Raw genomic sequence first — 21662 nt, forward strand, 5'->3', positions numbered from 1 at the left:
AATAACGCAAACTCGGCTACGGCATAAAAGTTCCTTAAGCCTTTCTTATCTTCACAATGGATCAATTATTTACTAATAACTTATCTGCCCTTAAGCATACTTCTTCACCACATCCGCAACCTCAGCCTCCGACAACTTCTGAACACCCAACAACTCATTATCAGTCTTGCTAAACAAAGCCCCATATTTACCACCATAAATAGCCCGCAGGATAAGATTAGTAGCAAACGCCCTCCCATCAGGAGGAGACTGTTTCAGAGCTTCATAAGCCTGCTTCTCCACATCCTCCGTCTTAACATCCTCTCGCTGAATCTTATCTGCATTACCAGACAACTCCAAAAGCTGATTCTGAGTGAACTGCACATCAGAAACAAAGACAGACCGATTCTTAGTTTCCTCGGGATGCTTCAACACTCCGGCCACGGCTCGTCCAACACTTGCCAGCGTGGTACTGCTGACGGGGACATCGCCGCCGTCAAAGATACGTGTCGACGGACCCTGGAGGTTGATAATAAACTTATTTTCAAGACCCCAGTCGAAGAAGGGTCCGTTGATCACTGCAGTCCAGCTAAACGCGCCATCCTGCTTGCTGACTTCCTCCAGTTTCTGGAGAACGGCTACCTTGTCGCCGAAGACGGGCAGCTGGGCGGTTAACGGGTTGCCGGTGTTGGAGCCAAACTCGGATGGGATGTATCGCTGGATGCCTGCGGTTTGGGCTGCTTCCACGAGGCGCAGGTGAATGTCGCGGGGGACGATGCCGACGCTGAGGGCGTTGACGACGGCGTCTTGGTCTTTTAGGGCGGCGACAAGAGAGTCTAGGGAGGCGTAGTCGACGATTTGGACTTTGGCGCGGGAATCGACTTGATGAGACTCCGAGCGGCTGAGGATGGTGACTTGGAATCCGGCGTCGAGGAGTTGAGTGATAATGGCTGGTCCGAGGTTACCGGTGCCCTATGAAGGATTAGAGGAATGGTTGGAATATGGGAGAGTTGTATAGAACTTACACCGGCGACAGCCACACCAGTAATTGCCATGATGAATTAGATCGACGAGGTAAATGATGATCTGCTGGAATAACCTTAAAGATTGGTACTTCCAAGGCTTGTTTGAAAGCTGACAAGAGAGTTGGATGGATTAAGGCAACATTGCAGGTCTCATCTACTACTTATATATGCATAAACCCTGTCAGATTACGTTCTACAATGCTCCATTGCAAACTTCGTTTGCATGTCACCAATTCTGAGTTGTATCACCTCATCCAGGAAGATTATTGAGCAGCGCGGAAATCTCCCGTGGAGAATTACTACGGGGTGACCAAACAAAAGAGGGGACGGTGGATAGCAGCCAATTGAGAAAAGACGTAATGCATGCAAGTTAATAGACCATTGGTTATTACCGGATGAACCAAACCAGCCAAAAATTGCATAAATTACGCCATTTCCCGGTTGATCGCTACCAGCCCGGGTTTCTCGGCAAACTCCACATGCCGATGCCGCGATCTGATGGTAACCTTAGATATGGGATTAGAAAGCAGATTCATAATCTTCATACTATTCTTTAGTATTCCCCCTCCGAGCCTGCGAGCACATTTTTAACCTTATCTGATCGCGCCGCCAATTACAGACTTCATGCAGTTTGTAAGCGGCGAATCCTGTCAAGCTTAGTTAACGTAGTCCACGGCCGACCGGATCACACGGCCGACCGGATCACCTACCCCCATGGGGATACTTCAAAATCGATTATCTCAACCAACACCTATCAATTCAACTAGATATAGCGATTTTTACATACATTAATCCTGTGGCCAATCTCCCTGCATCCACTACACCTAGGCGGAGCCCTAGCTGCTGGCCTAGTTGGCTGACTAGGCAATTCGACCTCTGCATGCGAATCTACCCCATCATCTTCCTCTGGCTGGTTTAGCTGCGTAGCTAGCTGTATAGCCTCTTCAATGGTTAAACCCTCTTCGCAGGGTATCTTCTTAGTTGACCGATTGCGCTTTTTGACCATCTTCTCATTCGCTATGCGCAAATTCGCGTTATCCTCTGCCAGTAGTGCACCGCTGTGAAGCGCGAGCTGGAACCCCTTGATTATCTGGTCTAGGATCTCTTTTGATGGGCTCGGAGGGCTATTTGACCGCCGTTTTAGTAGATCTTTCAACATAGAAGCTTGCTTAAATAGCTGAGTAGCGGTTCTAGGCGTTTGTGGTGTGAATTCGCTAGATCTGCTGCTTGGCCGGCTGTTTGGTGGTGTTGGAGTTCGTAGAGAGATATTAAGCTTGTTAAGCACTCTCTCAGCATCTAATGGTACTAGACCGCTAGCTGCGAAGCTGTTTTTGATAGTGGGATTGGTTGATTGGAACGTTTCTAGCCGCGCGTGCTGGTAATCCACTAAGAAATCGTGCTTGTCGATATGGTTATATCCTCTACGCGCAAGATCGCTAACGAAGCGACCGTACGCGCGCTTAACCACTGCAAAACACCCAACATCTAGTGGTTGTAGTAGATGCGATGAATGCGCAGGCATACAAAGAGGTATAATATCGTTTTCTGTGCAGATTCGGTCGAATTGGGGTGTAAGGTGGCTACCATGACCATCAAGAATCAATAGCCGAAACCGACCTCGTACGCGCGAATTCGTATATGGTATAAAGATCTTTTGTAACCAGCGTAGGCCAATCTCATGGGTAGTCTAACCGTTGGCAGAGACCTCGATTCGCCAGTCTTTCGGTAGATTTTCGTTAAACCATCCTGTAATAGCCACTTTGCCTTTAAAGACTATACATGGCGGTAGTGAATAGCTATCTACGCAGATTGCTTCGATCGCAGTAACCCATTCGCGATTTCCTGGTTGTAGAAGAGACCTCCGACCGTAGTATTCAGCTCTTGTAACTACTTTCTGCGAAGATATAAGGCCTATTGCAAAGCCTGTCTCATCAAAGTTGTAGATATCCTCCGGTTGTATACCCTTCTCATCGACTGTGCGCTGTACGGTCGTAAACCACTGCCGAATCGATTTCGGATCTTCGTTTAGGGCTCTTTGGTAATCGTATCTTCGCGAGAAGCGAGACCGAAGCTCATCGCGGCGTTTAATAAAGCTTGATGGCCAATTAACACCAACAGTAGGCGGAGGGTTACTACCGCGCGTAGCAAGTAGGATATTAGCCATTTCTCCCACAGTAGCCGGTCTAGGCGCTGCTCCACGTGAATCCATAGATAATATCCACTCAGCAAGCGCATCCTCTTCGGTTTGGGTCAATTTATGACCAGATGGGCGCTTATCAACGCGTGAGACTCGGCCATCGGCGCGCGCATGTAGGGTAGTGTAGGGTATCTCATATAGCTTTGCTGCTGCGCGGATAGAAGAGATACGGCCCTCTTTTAAATCAGAAAGGGCCAATAGGATCTTGCCCTCTTGGTTGGCCAATTTATGGCTAGATTCACTGCGAATTGGTGGCATGGTAGGTGGTTGAATTAATCAGGTTGGTAGAAAGACGCGAATTTAGAAGGGGTGATCCGGTCGGCCGTGTGATCCGGTCGGCCGTGGATTACGTTACTTCTTAAAGCCGATGACAAAGACGAGAGTAGTTGGCCAATCCAATGAATAATTCTATGCAAAACTTTCTTAAATGGTAATATGTACAATGTAGAAAAGATGGGGTATTCGAGTCACTACAATCTGCTATCGAGCGGACTGGTGGTGCGATAGCTATGCTCCGTAGTCTGCGTGGTTCTGCGAATGATGCCATTTTAGCGTGCTTGCGTGATGTTTGACCGGGGAAGTAACGGACCTACGCTTGAGGTTTCAGGAATCCTGCGAAGAATTTACCGATTTGGGTGTAGTCGGTGATGCCCAGCACGGCGGATACATCTGAATGGATGGTTTAGTAAGGTGTTAGATGTGAGATTGGGGGTAGAACGGAGCTTACATTGATCGGGTCGGACGATGATCAGGGCACCCTGTTGCGGATCGATGCCCAGGTACTCGTATGCATGGCCGTGACCCTTGTTGTGGCTTTCGTCATCGTAGTAGATTTTGTGGAGATCTGACAAAGAAAATGAGTCCTGTATACCGAGTGTAGCATTGTAAAATCTTGTACTCACCTCTGGTTTGGTTCTTGCCTGCGACTGGGTAGAATACTTCTGGAATCTGCTCCAGCTCGACATCGTGACGCTTTCCGTGGCCGATCACGATAGTCTCGATCAGACTGTCCACATCCTGGGACTTGGGAGTGAATGTGTGAATAGGGCTTTCAGGTGATGACAGGTAGTCTCCGAGCTGTAAACCATAGATTAGTGTCAAGATCACTGCAATTGAAAGGGAAAGAGAGCATACCTTGTTCAACTTGGTCTGATTCTCTGCAACAGTCAAATCACCCACAAAAGCCATGATCCTCCACCGACCATCCGACTTGAGTGCCTTCATCAACTGCAAGGGCTTGGAATCACAGAATCGGACAACCTGAGCACTGGGCAGGCGCATACCAACCACGACATTCGAGGCAAGTTGCTCGCCCTCCAAGGCAGTCGTGATAGGAGAAACGTCATATTTGGCCGTCAATCCAGCGGTATACTTGCCAGACTTGATGAAACCCTCTTGGAACTCCGCAGGAGACGTGTTAGCCCCCGAGGAGAACAGCTTGGAGAAGTACCGATCAAAGGTAATAAGATCGATAGCAGTCTTCTTCCGCTCCAAGACATACGTCTCGAGAAGAGTAGGATCCGCCAACCCGGTTAGAATCTCGCCGAGCTTCCAGCCAATGTTATACCCGTCCTGCAAACTGACGTTCATACCCTGACCAGCCTTGGGAGAGTGCGTGTGACATGCGTCACCGGCCAGGAAGACGCGGTGATCCTTGTGGAAGAAATCGGCGTGGCGTTGACCGATTGAATAGGCGGACCACCAAACCGTTTCGACGAATTCGATCTGATACGGTTGGAGGATAGCTTGTGCCTGGCGCTGCAAGTTCTCCAGTGTGACGTCCTTGGGATTCGTGCCGGGAGCCAGCTCGATATAGAACCGAGTCAAGTTGTTGTTGTCGCCTTCGCGGGGAATGATCAGGATATTTCCTGCTTTGGAGCGAATGGTGGATTTCTTGCGGAAGTCAGGGAAGTTGGTGCGAGGGATCATATCCATGACACCCCAGACTGCATCGGTGCTGTCGCCGATCATCTTGTATCCCAGCGCTTTGCGGACGATGCTGTGGGCGCCATCGCAGGCCTAGCAGATACATTAGTCTGGTATTCCACTTCTAGACACCCAAGATAGGTCTCAGCCAAGGAGTAGTAGCTTACCAACGCATACTTCGCAGCAAACGTCTCAACCTTCCCATCCTTCTCGGCAGTCACCGTAACCGGGTACGCCTCCGGATCCTTCGCGACAGCACTATCAACCTCCACAGAGGTAACGTTATACCCATAATCAATCTTCTGATCATTATACTTCTTCATCAACTCAATAAGCAGCCCATTAATCCGCGCCTGATTCAAGATAACATGCGGCTGATGCGACAGACCCGGCTGCGTATCCGCCGTCCGACCAGTCCGCTTGATAACCCCAGTCCCCTCATCCGCCCAAAAGTTGACCTCGAGAACGTGATACGCCTCTCGCAACAGTTCCTCGCCGATACCGAAGCTCTCGAAGATTTCCACCGTGCGACACTGGACCCCGTCCGCTTGGCCCATTTTCATGGGCCCGTCGCGCCGTTCGAGCACTTTGCAGCGTACGCCGTATCGGGCGAGCCAGGTTGCGGCGCAGAGTCCGGCTGAACCGCTGCCGCAGATGAGTACGTCGACTTTTTCCATGATGAATGTGACGTGTGAGTTTGCAGGGAATGGAATGTAGACAGAGAGAGATCTAACTCGATTAGTTATGTAGATTCCCCGCGGGGAGAACTACTTTTGAAGACAGTCCGGGATTAATCCCGAGGGACTCTTCGGGATGTGTTCCGGGTGATTTTGGTCCGCCACTGGCACTTGGATGCGTGGGCACTTTGCGGAGATCGTCTCGGCATCTGGTGGTATGTGGATAAATCGGCTTTCAGAAAGAAACCTCATGCCATATCTTGTGCCGTGGATTGACTCCGGATATCCGGGGGGTGCAAGGAAGTCGGGGAGTTGGGGGTGGAATCTCGGGGTCGTACAGTGAGATCTACCGAGGAATCGCATCTTCTACTATACGCGACAAGAGAAACAGGTATGACTATCAAACCATCAACTACGAGATCTCGACATCTGATCGATCATTCATGAGCCAAAGGCTCAGACATTCAATTCGTCTCTAAGATCATTATATAAATGCTCATGAATTCCCCCCTCAAACGGAGAGATGATTCCCAATCCCAATCAAACAGAAAACGCCGGCGCCCGTGCAAAAATCTCGCAATCATCTTACAGGAAATATTCGCTGCGGCCCGGCCGCGAGGTGGGCATGTGTCGTTGATCGTCGCTGACGGCGCTGAACAGCTTAAAGGTGGGCTTGAGGTCTTGGCCAATCTCACAGACCGACGCCAAGTTACCGCATCGATAGCAGTAATTGGGTGCACTCCACACGGTGACGACGTTTTGGTTGGTAAAGTGGTATTTGTATCCTTCGTTGACCAATTGATGTGCGCGAGCGATCAGGGAGAGATCGTTGACGTGGCAGAATTCATCAGCTACACGATCACCGAATAGCCAACCTGGGGAAGAAACCGTTAGTGACTATCAACGAGATCAACCGGGTATATATCTCTTACCTGCTCCACGAGGACTGACTGCCCACGTTTCCACATCATCGGGATCCGACCAGACCAAATCACAGAAAGCACCCTCATGGGGAATCTCCTGGGCACGAGCCACGACTCGCACCTGATCCAGCGTTCGAATCTCGGGACTCAGTCCACCGTGTACACACAGCACCTTGCCGTCGATGATGGCGCCCAGCGTCATGAAATCGAAGACCTGGCAGCAAGCCTTCCACACCGAGGCACTGCCGTACTTTTGGAAACATTCCTCGTAGAAACCGTAGACTTGGGTAATCTGGCGGGATTCGTGGTTACCGCGTACCAACGTAACTCGATCTGGATATCTGAATCACCCCGTACATCAGCATTTGTCATCTTACTCCATCTGGGATAGAAAACTCCCGACAAGCACTCACTTGGCCTTGAGACACAGCAATAGCGTCAACGTCTCCAAACTGAAATATCCTCGATCGACATAATCTCCCAAAAACACAAAATTGCTCTTCAGCTGGAGGCTCTCTGACGTCTCACTGTTCGATCGGGTGTGTGGGTTGGGGTTTGGCTCCGTCTCTTCCTCTGCTTCCTCATCACCGTCGGCCTTGGTATTCGCACTGGGCCCGCGGAGTTTCTTGCGGAGTTTGGGATCAGTTATGGTTGAAGGGGGTTCAATGTCGGCAGAGGTGATGACGGAGGGAGAGGTTTTGGGGGCGTCGAGCGCGGAGCCATCGGGCATGCCGCCAGAGACACGGAAGAGCTCGAGCAGGTCGTAGAATTGGCCGTGAATGTCGCCGCAGATGGTGACGGGAGTGGATACAGGTTGGATATTGGATTCTATGCGAGAGGATCGTGTGAGACTTGGGCAGGGAACCTCTAGGATGTATGCTCGTTCTCGTGGCTTACCCTCCATCATATACTCCTTGACCATCTCACACAGCTGCTTCATGTGGGCCTCGGAAAGGTATTTGCAGTCCTTGGCGGCCTCGAGCCACTCATCAGGGCCTGCATTGCGCTTGAGTTTGGCGGGTCCCGGTTGAGGGACCTTACTGTCGGTCATGGCGAGGCGATTTAGCGGAGGAAGAGTGGATGTGCAGGAGTGGAAGGCGGGGGAGGAGGAAGAGGAACTGCGCGGCTGGCGGTCTTCGGACACCGCAGCGGGCCGACTGGCGAGTGACTGGCCATCTGACTGTTCAGTTGATTGATCATCCGATGATAAATAGATGAGGATACAAAAAGATAAAGGTATTTAGGAAGATCATAATGATTTGATTTGTAAATGTTCATATTTTAGGTCATAACCCCCGTGATTCGCTGTTATATCTCTTTTCCATATCCCTTTCTATCTACATAATCATCCATCATAAATACCGTTCAACCATCAATCTTGCTCAGGAACTCAGTCACCACATCCGCAAAGGCCTCGGGCTGCTCAACCATAGGCAAGTGACCCGCCTTGTCAATGATCTTCAGCTCAGCATCGCCCTTCAAGTCCTCGGCCATCTTCTTCATGGTCTGGGGCAGCACACCGTCGTTGGCACCAGCCACGAACAGACCGGGCACGGTAGCCGAGGCCATGCGCTCACGGATATCATAGGCGCAAAGGGCATTCACGCTGTGCGCGAAACCCTTCAAGCTGTTGGTGCGCACGGCCTCCTTGACGGGGGCGAGCACCTCGGGCTGGGTCTCGTACGACTCCGGGACGAACCAGCGTCGGGTCGTAATCTCGGCCAGCTGCTCACCGACGATAGGCTCGTTGGTCTCCGGGTCGGTCGAGCCTTCTTGCTCGGACATGGCAACACGGTCGCCCCAGGCCTTGCGGTTGGACTCGGGAGCGGAGGAGTTGGTGTCGCAGGAGATGAACGCGCCAATGCGCTCGGGGTACAGGAGGGAGGTGTTGAGGACGGTGACACCGCCCAGGCTGACACCGATCAAACGGGCTGCCTTGGGAGACACGCGGAGAGCCTCGAGGAGATCGGCCACGTCGGAGGCCAACAGATCCACGGTGACGGGCTGCTCACCAGAGGCCGAACGGCGGCCACGGGTCAAGTAGCGCACAACACGGTAGCGCTGGTTCTCCTTGCGGGCCAAGAAGGCATCCACGAAGCGGTCCCAGATGTTCCAGTTGACGAGGATGGAGTTGCTGAGCACAACGACGGGAGCGTTGGGGTCGGTGCTACCTTCCAAACGGTAAGGGATCTCGACACCATCCTTGGTAGTGATGAAAGACTCGACAGCTGGGCGAGTTGCTGAAGGCAAAGTACGGGTCTTGCCATCGTTGGAGGACCAGGGTCCAACGCAGTCCGGAGAGGTCAGAGACGACAGCTCACGCGGGGCGGGCCCGAAAGTGTAGTACCACTGATAAACGCGGCGCTTCTTGGAGGTGACCACGGTCTCCTGCAGCTTCTGGCGCCAAGGGGTGTTCATGGCGGCCTTGTGGACATCGCCACCCAGTCCGTTGACGGGGGAGTACTCGTGCAGAGCGAGGGACTCGCGGGGAGCCTTGGGGTCAATCGAGGAAGTCACGAACAGACGGCTACGGCGCCAGCCCGGCACGCGGGAGAGCATCTCAAAGTGTTCCTCGCGATACCAGCGGTCATGCTCGGCCTGCTTCTCGGGGTCGGGGTGGGTGGCAGTGGTGACGGCGACGAGAACGCTTCCGTGGGTCTCGGCATCGGTGTCGGCTTGGTCCTCTAGCGGGCGGAAGTTGGGCGAGCTGCGCTCATCGACCAGATCATACAACAAGCGACCGACGTCGATCTGGGCCATGGTCTTCTTCTCGCGCTCCGTCTTGATCAGGTCGGTACGCAGATCCAGGTAGGTCTTGCGGGTCAACTCGTCCATGTCGGTGATATCGTAGAGGGCGACATACTCGGGCTCCTCGCCGTCGGTCGCGCGGAAACGGAAGCCATTCGTGACGAAGGGCAGACGCAGACGCAGAGGGCCATGCTCGGTGTTGTACCAGTCATGGAACTGGGCCTCGGGCAGCGAGCCCTTGGGCTGCATCGTCACGTAGAGAAGGCCGGGGGTCGGCATGGTGGGGGAGATCTCGAAGTATACAAAAAAGGTGATCTCGAGATGCGGGCAATGGGGAGGAGGGGAAGATGGAAGAAGACAATCAATTATTTTCTAGATCTCCAATAACTTTATCATCTTTGAAATTCCCCCGGTTCCGGAGTCCATCGTCATCCAAATGCATTTTCGTGGAGTTGACCCGGCAGTGCCCCTCAGCCGGAAGAAAGCAAGACGCACCCGATGGAAACTGCCGATTGCCCCGCGACTTTTTTTTAAGGCTTATCCTGTTGAGATCAAACCCCGAATTTTATTAGACAGTTTATTGGTTGATAGCTCTATCGTTGGATATGTTTTCAGATGAATTTATTGATAGTACTATCACTTTTCAATACTACCAGTCTAACGCGCTGGCTTTAAAATGTATAGCTCCAACAAATCACCAACATCGATCGACTCTATATGCATTGCTCTCTAAAATATAAACATTCATTTTTAATTCGTTTCGTTTAATCATACCAGATGGCGTTCATGCCAAAGCCCTGCTCGGGAATGTCCACACGTGCCACGCGGGCGAGCTTCTCGTCGCGCCAGCGGTACATCTCGACAAAGCCCAGCTGGTCGTCGCACAGCGCCAACCACTCGTCACTGAAGTCGCAGGGGCTGACGGCGTTGGAGTGACCACCGCTGGTGGAGGTGGGGTTGATGAAGAGCTGGCGCTCAATCTCACCCGAGGGGCCCAGCTTGAAGGCGGTAATGTAGCCGGTCACGTCGAAGTGGTTGGACCGGGTGGTCGCGAAGAGGTACTCGCCGCTGCGGGTGGTGAAGGTGACGTCGCCGCGGTACTTGTTGCGAGGGGGAAGACCGGGAGGGAGCAGAGGGTAGGTAATGTGAGTGAAGACGGGCTTGTGGGTGCGCTCGTCGATCACGTAGACGGCCAGACGGTTGCCGGCCTCCATAAGGGCATACAGGTACTTGCCGCTGGGGTGCATCTCGACCCAGCGAGGGTGGTCGCCGGGGGCAGGAGCCTCGAGGCAGTCCAGAAGAGTCAATTGACCCGTCTCGGCGTCCTTGATGTGCGTCCAGATCTTGTTGGCCTGCAGATCGGCCGAGTAGAGGTAGGTCTCGGTAGGGTCGAAGACCATGCCGTGGATGCCCGTGTTGGGATCGTACTCGTAGTTTTGGACATTGGTGTCCAGGGCACCGTCGGACTTGACGGAGAAGACATTGCCATAGCCGGCGTACTTGTAGAAGGGGTTACCGTAGACATTAAAGGGAGGCTGATGGGCGGCAAGCACGAAGATGGCGCGAGTGTTGGTTTCGGCGCTGGGAGCGAGAGCTGAATTGCGAAAAACAAAAAATAACTAGATTAGTGACTGCAGAGGTAAATGGACCAAGATGAAGCTTCCATAATGATGTTTCTTTGTTTCCTTCAATCGAGAACAAGATTCATGTATATTCAATGGCTGTTGGAGCTCGAGTACGTACGGTGGCCCGCGACCGGGTGGGAGACTTGGTGGACAATGTCGGTAGGGCTGTTCACAGCAAAACTGTTCCACTTCTTCATAGCAGCGCCATAGATGGTCTTCTTGTCGTGAGAAAAGGTCATCCAGGAGATAGGCTCAGCCTCTGGAATATCGGTCTTCTTGATCAAGTCCAAAGTAAGGGCCTCATCGTCGAATTGAACGGTGTAGATGCGCCCAGGGGCGACCCACGTTCCGACCATCAAATGATGCTTCATGGTTGCGATTGGCGATGTGCTAAAGGATCGCGAACGAGGAGGAGTAATTGGAGTGATGGGGGCAGAGGAATGGACAAAGGCAGGAGCCCACGAGCGCAATGATCGGATCATACGATATTGATCAGTCCCGTGCGAAGGATACAGAATATATCCGTCAGGTCGTAGCGTTGACCCGGTCGGGAATGCCTGTTCGGCGCTGGATGAATTGCGGGGAGCTCGAGGGGTCCGGCAGCGAGGGGCGGCACAGCGTTACGTGACGACTTGGGAGTACCCAATGCGGATTGACCGGTTCTGGTGGAAAAACGAACAGTCTGCGCCCATTTCATCATGATCCAACTCTGAAGGGGCCCGGGGTGAACCATGAGTGGCTGAACCCGGGAGGTCGCCCAGCGTTAGACTCCAGTGGCGAAAGCGCAAAGATCGTGAACCAACCGGCACTGCGCAAAAGACAATCCCGGGGCGTTCGGCTGTTGGGCGGTGGGCGGCTGCCGAGTTGGCCGACTGCCAAAGTCGAGGAGAGCCAAAGTTGCCGCCGCACGACTCCGGAACTGGGGTAAACCCTATCATGATGAACTTGGAGATTGAGTTGGAGATGATCTTATAAAAGCCTTCTTCTCGTCTCGTGCTAACCTTCTTTTTTTTTTTCATCCTCATCTACAAATCCATCATAACAAAACCTTCGGTGATCTACTTCCCCACATCTATATACTTTCCCTTCACAATGGCTCCCACCGTCAACCACCGTTTCGACCCTACCTTCACTGACCAGGTGGTCAACGCCATGGGTCCCGGTACCCCCGAGCGTGCTCGTGTCATTCTCGGTTCTCTCATCCGTCACATCCACGACTTTGCCCGTGAGGTCGAGCTCACCCCCGCCGAGTGGATGACCGGTGTCGAGTTCATCAACTCCATCGGTGCCATCAGCACTCCCATCCGTAACGAGGGTCACCGTTGCTGTGATGTGATCGGTCTCGAGTCCCTCGTCGACGAGATCGCCAACAAGATCGTCACCGAGCAGGGTCTCTCCCCCACCTCCAACGTCATTCTCGGCCCCTTCTGGTCTCCCAACGCTCCCTTCCGCGCTCTGGGTGACAGCATCATCCAGGACCCTCTCGAGAACGGTCGCGTCACCTACATGCACGGTCGTCTGACCGACATGGAGACTGGCAAGCCCATCGAGGGTGCCGTCCTCGACATCTGGCAGGCTTCCGCCAACGCCCAGTACGACTTCCAGGACCCCAACCAGAGCGAGAACAACCTCCGTGGCAAGTTCCGCTCCAACGCCAACGGCGAGTTCTACTGGTACTGCTACCACCCTACTGCCTACTCTCTGCCCACCGATGGCCCCGCCGGTGTCCTGCTGAACGTCATGGACCGTTCCCCCATGCGCCCCGCTCACATCCACCTGATGATCACCCACCCCGACTACGCCACCGTCATCAACCAGATCTACCCCAGCACCGACCCCCACTTGAAGATCGACTCCGTCTTCGCCGTCAAGGACGACCTGGTTGTCGACTTCAAGCCCAAGACTGATGACCCCAAGGCCGAGCTCGACCTCGAGTACAACGTCACCATGGCCCTGAAGAAGCACCACCCCAACCCCAACTCTGCTCCTCCCAAGTCTTCCTTCGAGCGTTCTATGGGCAACAAGCTGTAAAGTGGTCAATGTGAGATAGGGCTGGGAAAGTGGAGATCTCCTATAAAACTTTCTCCACACCCCGTCCCTGCAGACGATCTGATCTAGCATTGCATTTGTGGACTTAGCGATCTATTTTTGGCTTTTTTTATTGTTTTTGTGATTTTCCACACCTCTTGTCGAGGTTCATTGATTCTCATGTACTGTACGAAAAAAAGAATCAGATGAGATGAAAATTGATTGATGTATATATGAAGAATCTTTTTTTCTTTACTTTTCCCGTAACAACCTTGGGATTGATAAACTTTAGTATCCATCTAGATTGTATGTAATAATCAGACCATCGACCAGCCCAGCCCCATTGGATCTACCTTTAACCAGGTCGGTCGTAGTGTAGGGGGGCCAGGCGATGAACTATTGGGAACTCGCCTGCAGATGCAGTGAACCCTGCACATCATTTTTTAGAGTTGGACCAATCAGGAGCTCCGAATAAATGCTTATTTTTCAATGTTTGATAACATTCTCGAGATTTACAAACTTCATCCAAATAATACCCTTATTTGATTAATATTCTTGCTGTCGCGTGCTACACTGTCAAGTCGTGAGCTCCCCAGATTCTCCGCATCAACTTTAAAGTTGCGCGACCCGCGATGACTCTGTCCTGCGCTGGGCTGTCGTTGCACCTTTAAACTTGTGTACGTTCAGATGAAAATATATAATTGAGAGAATCGCATAAATTCAATTCTATACATTCTTCCATTCTTAAAATAGGCCATGATAAACTTGATTCATTTGATTTGTATAGTAGATTGGAACTATTCGCTGCTGACTAAGTTTTTGTCTGGTCGCGTGAGCTCGTCAATTTTCCTGTCGAGATGAACACCACCATACCCAAGACAACATGCTCTCTGATCTAACACCATCTTCACCGAAACCCTCCAAAAGGCAACCACCAACCATCTCCTCGCTTTCAAGACACGGCAGTGGCGGCACTTGTCCCTCCCCGAGTCAGAATTTCCCCCACTTGGGGGGATAAAGTCCTTGCCGCCCCATCGGCACCATCGGTTGCCACCACTACCCGGTCGGTTGTGGCGATTTGGGACGATGCCGGGCTGAAGGTTTCGTTCATGCGACTGAGAGTGCCAACGTACATGGGGTTTGAGGTGTTTCGGGAGTTCTGGATATCCCTGTTCCCTTACCTTAAGCCTTCGGCTTTTGTGGGATGAGACTGGTTATCTGCCACGTATACTGTCGCGTGGCCCATCAGCCGACCGATCGTCTGGACTATCATCGTGAGTTTAATGCTCAGTGCTCCATGAAAGCGATGATTTTTGGTGTTGTAACAGAGACGGCGTCCATAGAATAATCAAATCTCGATTGGACCGTGCTTGAGAGGGCGACCACCCGCCTTTTATAAGAGACTGGCTGGGGCTCAACGTGGAGAGAGGGGGAGACTACATCATCCCCACAATGCTCTCCATAGTTGAGGCTGTCGATATCCATTTGTTCATACTTCATAAGTCGAGTATATTAGTCAGGTAATTTATTGACTAACTATGCATAAACCATCTCTGATTGCCAAGGTCGTCCCGTGATAGCAAGTCGTGTCTGTCGTCTACAGGTCCGATTGTCGGCCATTTCAAGTTGAATCTTCGGCGCTTCTAGAAACGAGGTGGTAATGAAGGAGCTATGGAAATTAGTTGAGACTAAGACGATAAATTGGATCTCAGCCGGATTAGACACGGGCTCGAAATATAGTAAGTACTAGAGTAGATGTGAACGGAGCTAGAGAGATCTCTACAGCAGGCACCACTTTTACCAGGTTCGGCGGTTAAGTAGTAGATTGGTATCTTGATGAAACATTAGTCCGGCCGGGAAAGTCAAGGTAAATAGATCGACCATAATGGGAAATCCTAGCGAAAGAGAGGACTGCCTCTTCTCACGTTCTCAAATCCACAGCACACGGATTTCCCCGAGGTCTTCCATCTTGGGAAAAGTGCCACCTTTGCCCCAACAGCCTGAACACGAGATGCATGTTGACAGGGGTGCTGGCTTGTTATTGGAGTACCTCGGTCTCACATACAGTAGGTTCGTCCGTGTTCATTATAATAATCCCTGGTGGGAAGATTGACAGAGCCCAACACCAGTATGGTGATGATCAACAGGTTCACGTTTCACGAGCAAGCATTACTGGATGCTTGGCTATTTCTTATTGTGATGATCATCGGTATGCGAAAATCAGTAGTTGCGACTTTTCATATTATCTAGATGTCCATAAGTATTGTACTCTCCAACTTCTCAGGATACAAAGTAATTCTTCAACCCCGCAGGGGCCAGCCAGTGCCAAGTTCTACAGGCTTGCCTTGGCGCTCATTGGCTCAACAATGCAATTTTTTTCTCTTAAAGTTTCAAGGAAATGCGGCGGATCGTTGCAGCGGACATTTCATTATCTCGTGAACTCGCTTTGAAACAGCCAAATTGTACGCGCTGCCGGAGGTCTCTCCGCATGGGTGGCGTACTCCATGATTTTGCACGAGTCGGAGATCTCGCAGGTCAACGCCACAGGGACCCTCCCCGAACCCCGCGCAATCCGGGGAAAAGTATCTTACATGGCAGGCTCATGTGAAGACCGTTGCCTCGCTGCCTCGTTGTGTTGTGTGGGTTTTAGTGCTGACTGTGGCTGTCGGAGCTGGTGTCGTGATTGGCTGGTCGTAGTGATCAATTTGATGAAGAACTGCAGTGTGCCTGATGAGGGATCAAGAAACTTCCAGAGAGATTCATGTTGCAGGGGATATTCTCGATCTGTTATTTTCGATTTTAAGAGTGCTATTCTTTTGCTATTCTTTATTTTCTATATTCATGTTCCCATTTATGGTTCCGATTAAACCAATTTGTTGAGCTTCGAGATTAAACAAGCCCAACGATGGTAAATGGCAAATCCGCCAAGCAACCGAAATTGAGACTGTCGCCTCCGGGCACCTAAGCGAAGCGGGGGAAGTAGTCTAGTACTAGCGTTGAATAGCTGAAATGAAGCAGAAAGCGATTGTATTCTCATATCCTCTAACACAAAGGAAACTAAAAAAACTAAGAAGACAAAAAAGATCAAGAAGTACAACGAGCGAACAATCTGATCAACATTCTCTGCTGCCTCGTCCCCGTTATCATATTTGCTCTCTCTCTCTCCACCAATTTTCTCCCAAATCTAAAGATCAGTCAAGATCCTTTACAGGCACTGGGAGTAATAGTCGTTCTGCTTGGTGCAAGTGTACGGGCTCACACAGGTGGTGGCGCCAGTCCAGCCAATTCCGCCACACTGAGCATAGTGGGCAGCACCGGTAGTGCTCGAGCCACTGGAGGTAGTAGTGGTGGTGGTGCTGGTCTTGCTGGTAGAAGTAGTGCTAGTCTTGCTGGTGGTCGTGGTGGTGCTGGAAGAGCTAGATCCAGAGGTGCTGCCAGTGAAGGTAGAGTTGAGAGGACCGGTCTTGATGTTCGAGTAGATCACGTAGGCGTTGGGGTAGGTGGACTCGACAGTGTCGGGGTCGCCGGAGGAGATATCGCAAGTGCCACGGGCGACACCGGGGGTGGTGGAAGAGGCGTCAGTGGGGTAGTTGCTGTCGAGCCAGAGCATGTCGGCAGCGTGGTCGTCCCAGAGACTCATGACCAGAACCATGCCGTCGGCGAGACCGGCGCTCATGCCGGCCATACCACCGTGCTTGCTGAAGTCGTTGGTGTCACCGAAGGCGGTCTTTTGCGCATTGCAGAAGGTGTCGGTGATCGAGTTACCGGAAACACCGCTGATGGCGGAGTTGGGCTGGCCGATGACCTTGCCGTTCTGTACGTAGAAGCGCTTGATCTCGGACAGAGTACCCGAGTCGGTACCGTCGTCGGTGATGAATTGAGTCACCACGGTGAAGACGGAGCTAGTGTCGACGGTCATGCTAGGACCATAGAAGGAAGTGTCGCCCATACGGTAGGGGTTGAAATCACAGCCATCCGGATCGCAAGTACCACCATAGCGATCAGTGCTGTAGGTTCCACCACAGGCATCTCCCTCGCACATGGTTTGCGAGGGAGTGTCGCAGGGGTGAGGAGTGACGGCATTGGAGATCGAGTTGGCCTCCCAGACGTCCATCTCCGCGCAGCAAGAGCCGTGGTCACCAATGCCGGAGTTGACATCGTTGGTGGATGGGGTCCAGCCTTCAACGTTGCCCTCACCGTTGATGAACTTGAGATCACGCGGGCACTGGCTGTCACAGTAACCAGTTCCGTACTTGGCACCGGCCTTGTTGGTGGAGTACTTGGCCATGCCACCATCGGCATCCATGTCCACAAAGTAGAGGGCACCGTTGAGACCACAGGGCAAGTTCGACACATCAACATCGAAGGTGAACTCCTGGTTCAGCAGGTTGAACTTCTGATAGGTAGTGTCGTTCTCCAGCAAGTACAGACGAGAACCGATGTTCTTCTGCGAAGCAGTAGTGACAAAGTTCAGGCGCAGAGAGCTGCCGCTGGTGGTAACACCGTAGGTGCTGGAGTAGCTAGCACCGTCCAAAGCACAGTTGGTTGCGCAGGTCGCATCGTCGGGGCAGAGGGTGGCATCCCAGGTGTTGCCAGTATAGCAGTTGGTCGAGCCACTGGTAGAGTGAACCCAGCGCCAGTTGGAATCGATGACAACACTGCCAGTCACGGAAGTGCAGCTACCACTGGAAGTACACTTGGACCAGGTCAAGGATGGGTGAGTCTCAGTCGTCAGAGTACCAGCCTGCTGGGCCTGGACTGAGTTCAAGAGTGCCGAGAGGAGGAGGGCACCCTTGTAGATTTGATAGGAGATTGATCCCTTCATTTTGTCGGAGGATTTTAGATCAGAATGATCAATTGTAGTTTTGAAGGCTGTTTTGTGATGGAGAGGAGTGAGGATGAATGGATTATGGTCCAAGATAGACCTTCTTATATACCTTCAAAAGGTGGATCCTGAAGCCTTTCAACTTTACACTTTGGATTGAAATCCACGGCGTCACGGTCCGTACCACCGCCTACACTCTAGCATACTAGACTGATTGATGTACGAAAAGGGAACAGAGTAGAGCAAACACTCCGCGGACACGGAGGAAGCTCCCCAGATTTTGCGGGCAATGCCTCAGACGAAATGAGGTCACCTCCTGCAGGGGGACCTAATCTCCCCCATGTCTCGGGAGGCGCCCCGTGAAGAAGCCTGTCTTCCGTACTGGGACAAGTGTGACTATAGGTATCGTGGTGCCTGTTGGGTATAGTAGACTATCCTCTTTTGATGAAGGGGGATTTAGGCGGCTAAATGATCCGTTTCGAACGTGACGGACACGCGGGGCATGATACGGGGGGTGCATGATACGTTATAGAGAAACTATAATAGTATGACCGGACTAAGCGAGGACAAGATTGTCCGTGACGAGCTGGTATTTTGGTCGCATTCGTGTTCTGCAGGCTAAAGTCGGCAATTCAACCCCGGATGTATCCTTGGCTTGCAGGGATGCGAGGTACATTAGCGTGGGTCGGGGGAGATTAGTCTAATACCGAGGCGGGGGAGTTATGAGTGACGAGGGGATGAAACGTTTGATTATTTGGGGGGTAGTCTCTGGGGTAAATCTGAGAGAAAGCCACCATGTGAAAGAATACTGGAATCGCTGGTTGACTTATCTTGATGACTTACAATAGATCACATACATACATCTATAGAGGACTGTCTCTACATCAATTCATCATGCTATAGACTAGGCAGGACTTTGGACTGAATAGCCCCTCCTTAGCCCCGGATGAACAACAATTGTACTATAACTACTGAGCTATTTTTTTCTCAATGAAGTATCACTACCTCGCTGGCCAACTAAATAGTAACGTTGGTTAACTCCGAGTAAATACTCTGTCGATATCACCGTATTGGGACTAGCGCGGCATTTTAAAAGCGGTTAACCTTTTTGAGCTGGTGGGGCCGATCGGCCTCGGATGAGTCAGCGCCGTAATCGGTCCAGGTGGGATGAATGTGGGATTTTTTGGGATCTTCTGATTCACAATCTCCTGCTCCTGCTTCGTGGCTTGCCTCGCGGATTCAACACCGTTGCCCCTAGACCATTTCAACATCATCATGGCCCCCAGCTTCATCCTTACCCTTTCGGGCCCCGATCGCCCGGGCATCGTCCATGCCGTCACGGCCTTCCTCGTCCAGCACAACCTGAACATCGTCGATTCCTCTCAATTCGGCGACCTGACCTCTAAGCGCTTCTTCATGCGCGTGCAGTTTGTGCCTGCCTCCGAGACTGATGAGGTCCCCGAACTCGAGAAGCTGTGCGCTGCCTTCGAGTCCACCGCACAGTCCTTCTCCATGGACTTTGAGATCCACCCCACCACCCAGAAGCCCCGCGTGATGATCATGGTCTCCAAGATTGGCCACTGCCTGAACGACCTGCTCTTCCGCCAGTCCACCGGCCAGCTTAACATTGAGGTCCCTTTGATCGTCTCCAACCACCCCGACTTCGCCGCCCTGGCTGCCACTTATAACATCCCCTTCATGCACCTTCCCGTCACTGCCGCTACCAAGGCCGAGCAGGAGGCTCGTATCTTGGAGCTGGTTAAGGAATACGAGATTGACTTGATCGTGTTAGCCCGCTATATGCAGGTCCTGTCGCCGAAGCTGTGTGAGGCCATGTCTGGACGTATCATCAACATCCACCACAGTTTCTTGCCTTCCTTCAAGGGCGCCAAGCCCTACCACCAGGCCTATGACCGTGGTGTGAAGATTATCGGCGCGACTGCCCACTTTGTCACCAGCGACCTCGATGAGGGTCCCATCATCGAGCAGAACGTCGTGCGTGTGAACCACGGCATGAGCCCTAAGGAGCTCACCCACGCCGGTAGTAACGTTGAGAGCAACGTGCTCGCTGCTGCCGTGAAGTATGTCACCGAGCGCCGTGTGCTGCTCAACGGACACAAGACCGTTGTGTTCAACTAAACGATTTATTGATTCGAGATCTGAAATTTTTGGTATTGGCGGTCGAGCATTGATCCCGCGATTTTTGTACAGCGTGGACAGTTTGTTTTTCTATACAAAAAGTATATAGACGATCACGACAAAAAAGAGTCAAGGAAGAATAAATAAATCGACTGTTTGACGCCATGTCCATGAGACAATTGGACATGGCTTTAACATGGAATATTCAACGATCCTCCAGTTCTGCCCGAGTGCCGAGGCTAGTATTACATTCCCAACTTGCTTGCTTTTTGTGACAACACTCACATCCTACATATGCAAGACGCATGGCAGTGGGCCTCATGCGCATGTCCATTATTTTAATCTTAAGAGCCTCAAGGATTGATCTCAAAAGAAATAAACGGTTGATCGATTCCATGACATGTAAAAAGAAAGAGAATTTGTGGAATATTTTTCCAAAGTGTGTATAAATTGACCACTTTTGTTCGCAATGACTGCAAACGGCGGCACGGTGGAGCATCCCTAGAGCTTGTTTTGGACATGATGTCAAGCATCGAGCTCGGCAAGTTTGTCGGGACCGAGGCTTGACCACCTATCATCCAATAAGCAGATATTTCCGGTTCTAATCGTCCATTATCCTTGAGGGTGAGTGGTCGAAGATGCGCCAGTTCGGGACGAACCCTCTAAACGAAGATCATCCATTACCGGAGCATAGCCATTGATAAATCTGTAATCAACTTAGCACAATTCAGAACAATAGGACTCGAGTGATCATACTGACAGCGGAAAACACGGCAGTTCATAGTCTCCCACCGGAAAAGTCCCCGCGTTGTGGAGACGCTCAACGTCTACCTATATCCATCTCGTCACCCCACACCCTTTCCTCCTTCTTCTTTAGCATATTCGCCTACTTCTAAATCCCCGAGCTTGTCGTATATCGAAAATGGAAACCCTCGCCCCTCCACCAAAGCTTACCCATCTCTTCACTCTACGGTGTGCGGTGGACCCGCCAATGGAGATTGGGAATGGCCCCTACGGTCGGCGACGATGCGTACCGATTATGTCTGGGTCGGTAAAAGGACCGTACTTTAATGGAGAGGTTGTGCCAGGAGGAGCGGATTTCATGTAAGCTGAATTTGTATCGACATTATCAGCTGTATGTCTGACAGGATTTAGGTTGGTGGAGGATAATCAGACGACACATGTGAACACCAATTATGTGATCAAAAGCGACGACGGTGCATTGTTGTATATTCGGTGCGTGAAATGCTTTATTGGCCATGTGGACTAGATATTGATATCGGAATAGAACTGAAGGTACTCGAGCTGGACCTCCGGAGGTACTGAAAGCGCTGATGGAGGGGGGCCCCGTCGACCCTAGCAAATATTGGTTCCATCTCCATGTGAAGATTGAGACGGGCCACGAGAAGTACAAGTGGATGAATGACCGAGTTATCATCGGTAGAGCTACAAGAGCCAAGGGCGAAGTCGCTTACGATGCGTACTTCCTGGAGAATGACCCATGAACGTAGAGATCGTTCATTTTCCGTTCTAGAGTGGCTTGGGCGACTGGTCTGGCGAGGGGCAAGGA

At 51.6% G+C, this 21662-nt stretch overlaps 9 protein-coding genes across 9 annotated transcripts; 3 read left to right on the forward strand and 6 right to left on the reverse strand.

The window, feature by feature from the left end:
- Nucleotides 1-90: 90 nt before the first annotated feature.
- Nucleotides 91-1034, reverse strand: N7496_007595 (aromatic alcohol reductase; the record flags this gene model as incomplete). The annotated part of the gene is made up of 2 exons (XM_056700524.1): nucleotides 91-951; nucleotides 1005-1034. 2 exons carry the CDS (start codon nucleotides 1032-1034, stop codon nucleotides 91-93), a joined length of 891 nt encoding a protein of 296 aa, XP_056555937.1.
- A 2756-nt stretch (nucleotides 1035-3790) lies between these two features.
- On the reverse strand, nucleotides 3791-5804 carry N7496_007596 (putative phenol 2-monooxygenase; the record flags this gene model as incomplete). The annotated part of the gene is made up of 5 exons (XM_056700525.1): nucleotides 3791-3870; nucleotides 3929-4045; nucleotides 4104-4278; nucleotides 4336-5220; nucleotides 5295-5804. 5 exons carry the CDS (start codon nucleotides 5802-5804, stop codon nucleotides 3791-3793), a joined length of 1767 nt encoding a protein of 588 aa, XP_056555938.1.
- A 585-nt stretch (nucleotides 5805-6389) lies between these two features.
- sitA (TOR signaling pathway phosphatase SitA) lies at nucleotides 6390-7778 on the reverse strand (the record flags this gene model as incomplete). The annotated part of the gene is made up of 3 exons (XM_056700526.1): nucleotides 6390-6655; nucleotides 6737-7068; nucleotides 7141-7778. The coding sequence occupies 3 exons, from the start codon at nucleotides 7776-7778 to the stop codon at nucleotides 6390-6392; spliced, it is 1236 nt and encodes a 411-aa protein (XP_056555939.1).
- Nucleotides 7779-8092: 314 nt separating this feature from the next.
- Nucleotides 8093-9754, reverse strand: N7496_007598 (putative alpha/beta hydrolase; the record flags this gene model as incomplete). The annotated part of the gene is made up of 1 exon (XM_056700527.1): nucleotides 8093-9754. One exon carries the CDS (start codon nucleotides 9752-9754, stop codon nucleotides 8093-8095), a length of 1662 nt encoding a protein of 553 aa, XP_056555940.1.
- A 485-nt stretch (nucleotides 9755-10239) lies between these two features.
- N7496_007599 (lactonase family protein) lies at nucleotides 10240-11471 on the reverse strand (the record flags this gene model as incomplete). The annotated part of the gene is made up of 2 exons (XM_056700528.1): nucleotides 10240-11069; nucleotides 11219-11471. The coding sequence occupies 2 exons, from the start codon at nucleotides 11469-11471 to the stop codon at nucleotides 10240-10242; spliced, it is 1083 nt and encodes a 360-aa protein (XP_056555941.1).
- A 721-nt stretch (nucleotides 11472-12192) lies between these two features.
- Nucleotides 12193-13131, forward strand: N7496_007600 (putative catechol dioxygenase; the record flags this gene model as incomplete). The annotated part of the gene is made up of 1 exon (XM_056700529.1): nucleotides 12193-13131. The coding sequence occupies one exon, from the start codon at nucleotides 12193-12195 to the stop codon at nucleotides 13129-13131; it is 939 nt and encodes a 312-aa protein (XP_056555942.1).
- Nucleotides 13132-16333: 3202 nt separating this feature from the next.
- Nucleotides 16334-17953, reverse strand: cbhB (putative 1,4-beta-D-glucan-cellobiohydrolyase; the record flags this gene model as incomplete). The annotated part of the gene is made up of 1 exon (XM_056700530.1): nucleotides 16334-17953. One exon carries the CDS (start codon nucleotides 17951-17953, stop codon nucleotides 16334-16336), a length of 1620 nt encoding a protein of 539 aa, XP_056555943.1.
- A 1275-nt stretch (nucleotides 17954-19228) lies between these two features.
- On the forward strand, nucleotides 19229-20092 carry N7496_007602 (formyltetrahydrofolate deformylase; the record flags this gene model as incomplete). The annotated part of the gene is made up of 1 exon (XM_056700531.1): nucleotides 19229-20092. One exon carries the CDS (start codon nucleotides 19229-19231, stop codon nucleotides 20090-20092), a length of 864 nt encoding a protein of 287 aa, XP_056555944.1.
- A 922-nt stretch (nucleotides 20093-21014) lies between these two features.
- On the forward strand, nucleotides 21015-21597 carry N7496_007603 (DUF3237 domain-containing protein; the record flags this gene model as incomplete). The annotated part of the gene is made up of 3 exons (XM_056700532.1): nucleotides 21015-21196; nucleotides 21248-21328; nucleotides 21381-21597. The coding sequence occupies 3 exons, from the start codon at nucleotides 21015-21017 to the stop codon at nucleotides 21595-21597; spliced, it is 480 nt and encodes a 159-aa protein (XP_056555945.1).
- Nucleotides 21598-21662: the final 65 nt, after the last annotated feature.

The sequence above is a fragment of the Penicillium cataractarum genome (genome assembly GCF_028827025.1).
Source record: "Penicillium cataractarum strain IBT 29864 chromosome Unknown utg000005l, whole genome shotgun sequence".
Lineage (NCBI taxonomy): Eukaryota > Fungi > Ascomycota > Eurotiomycetes > Eurotiales > Aspergillaceae > Penicillium > Penicillium cataractarum.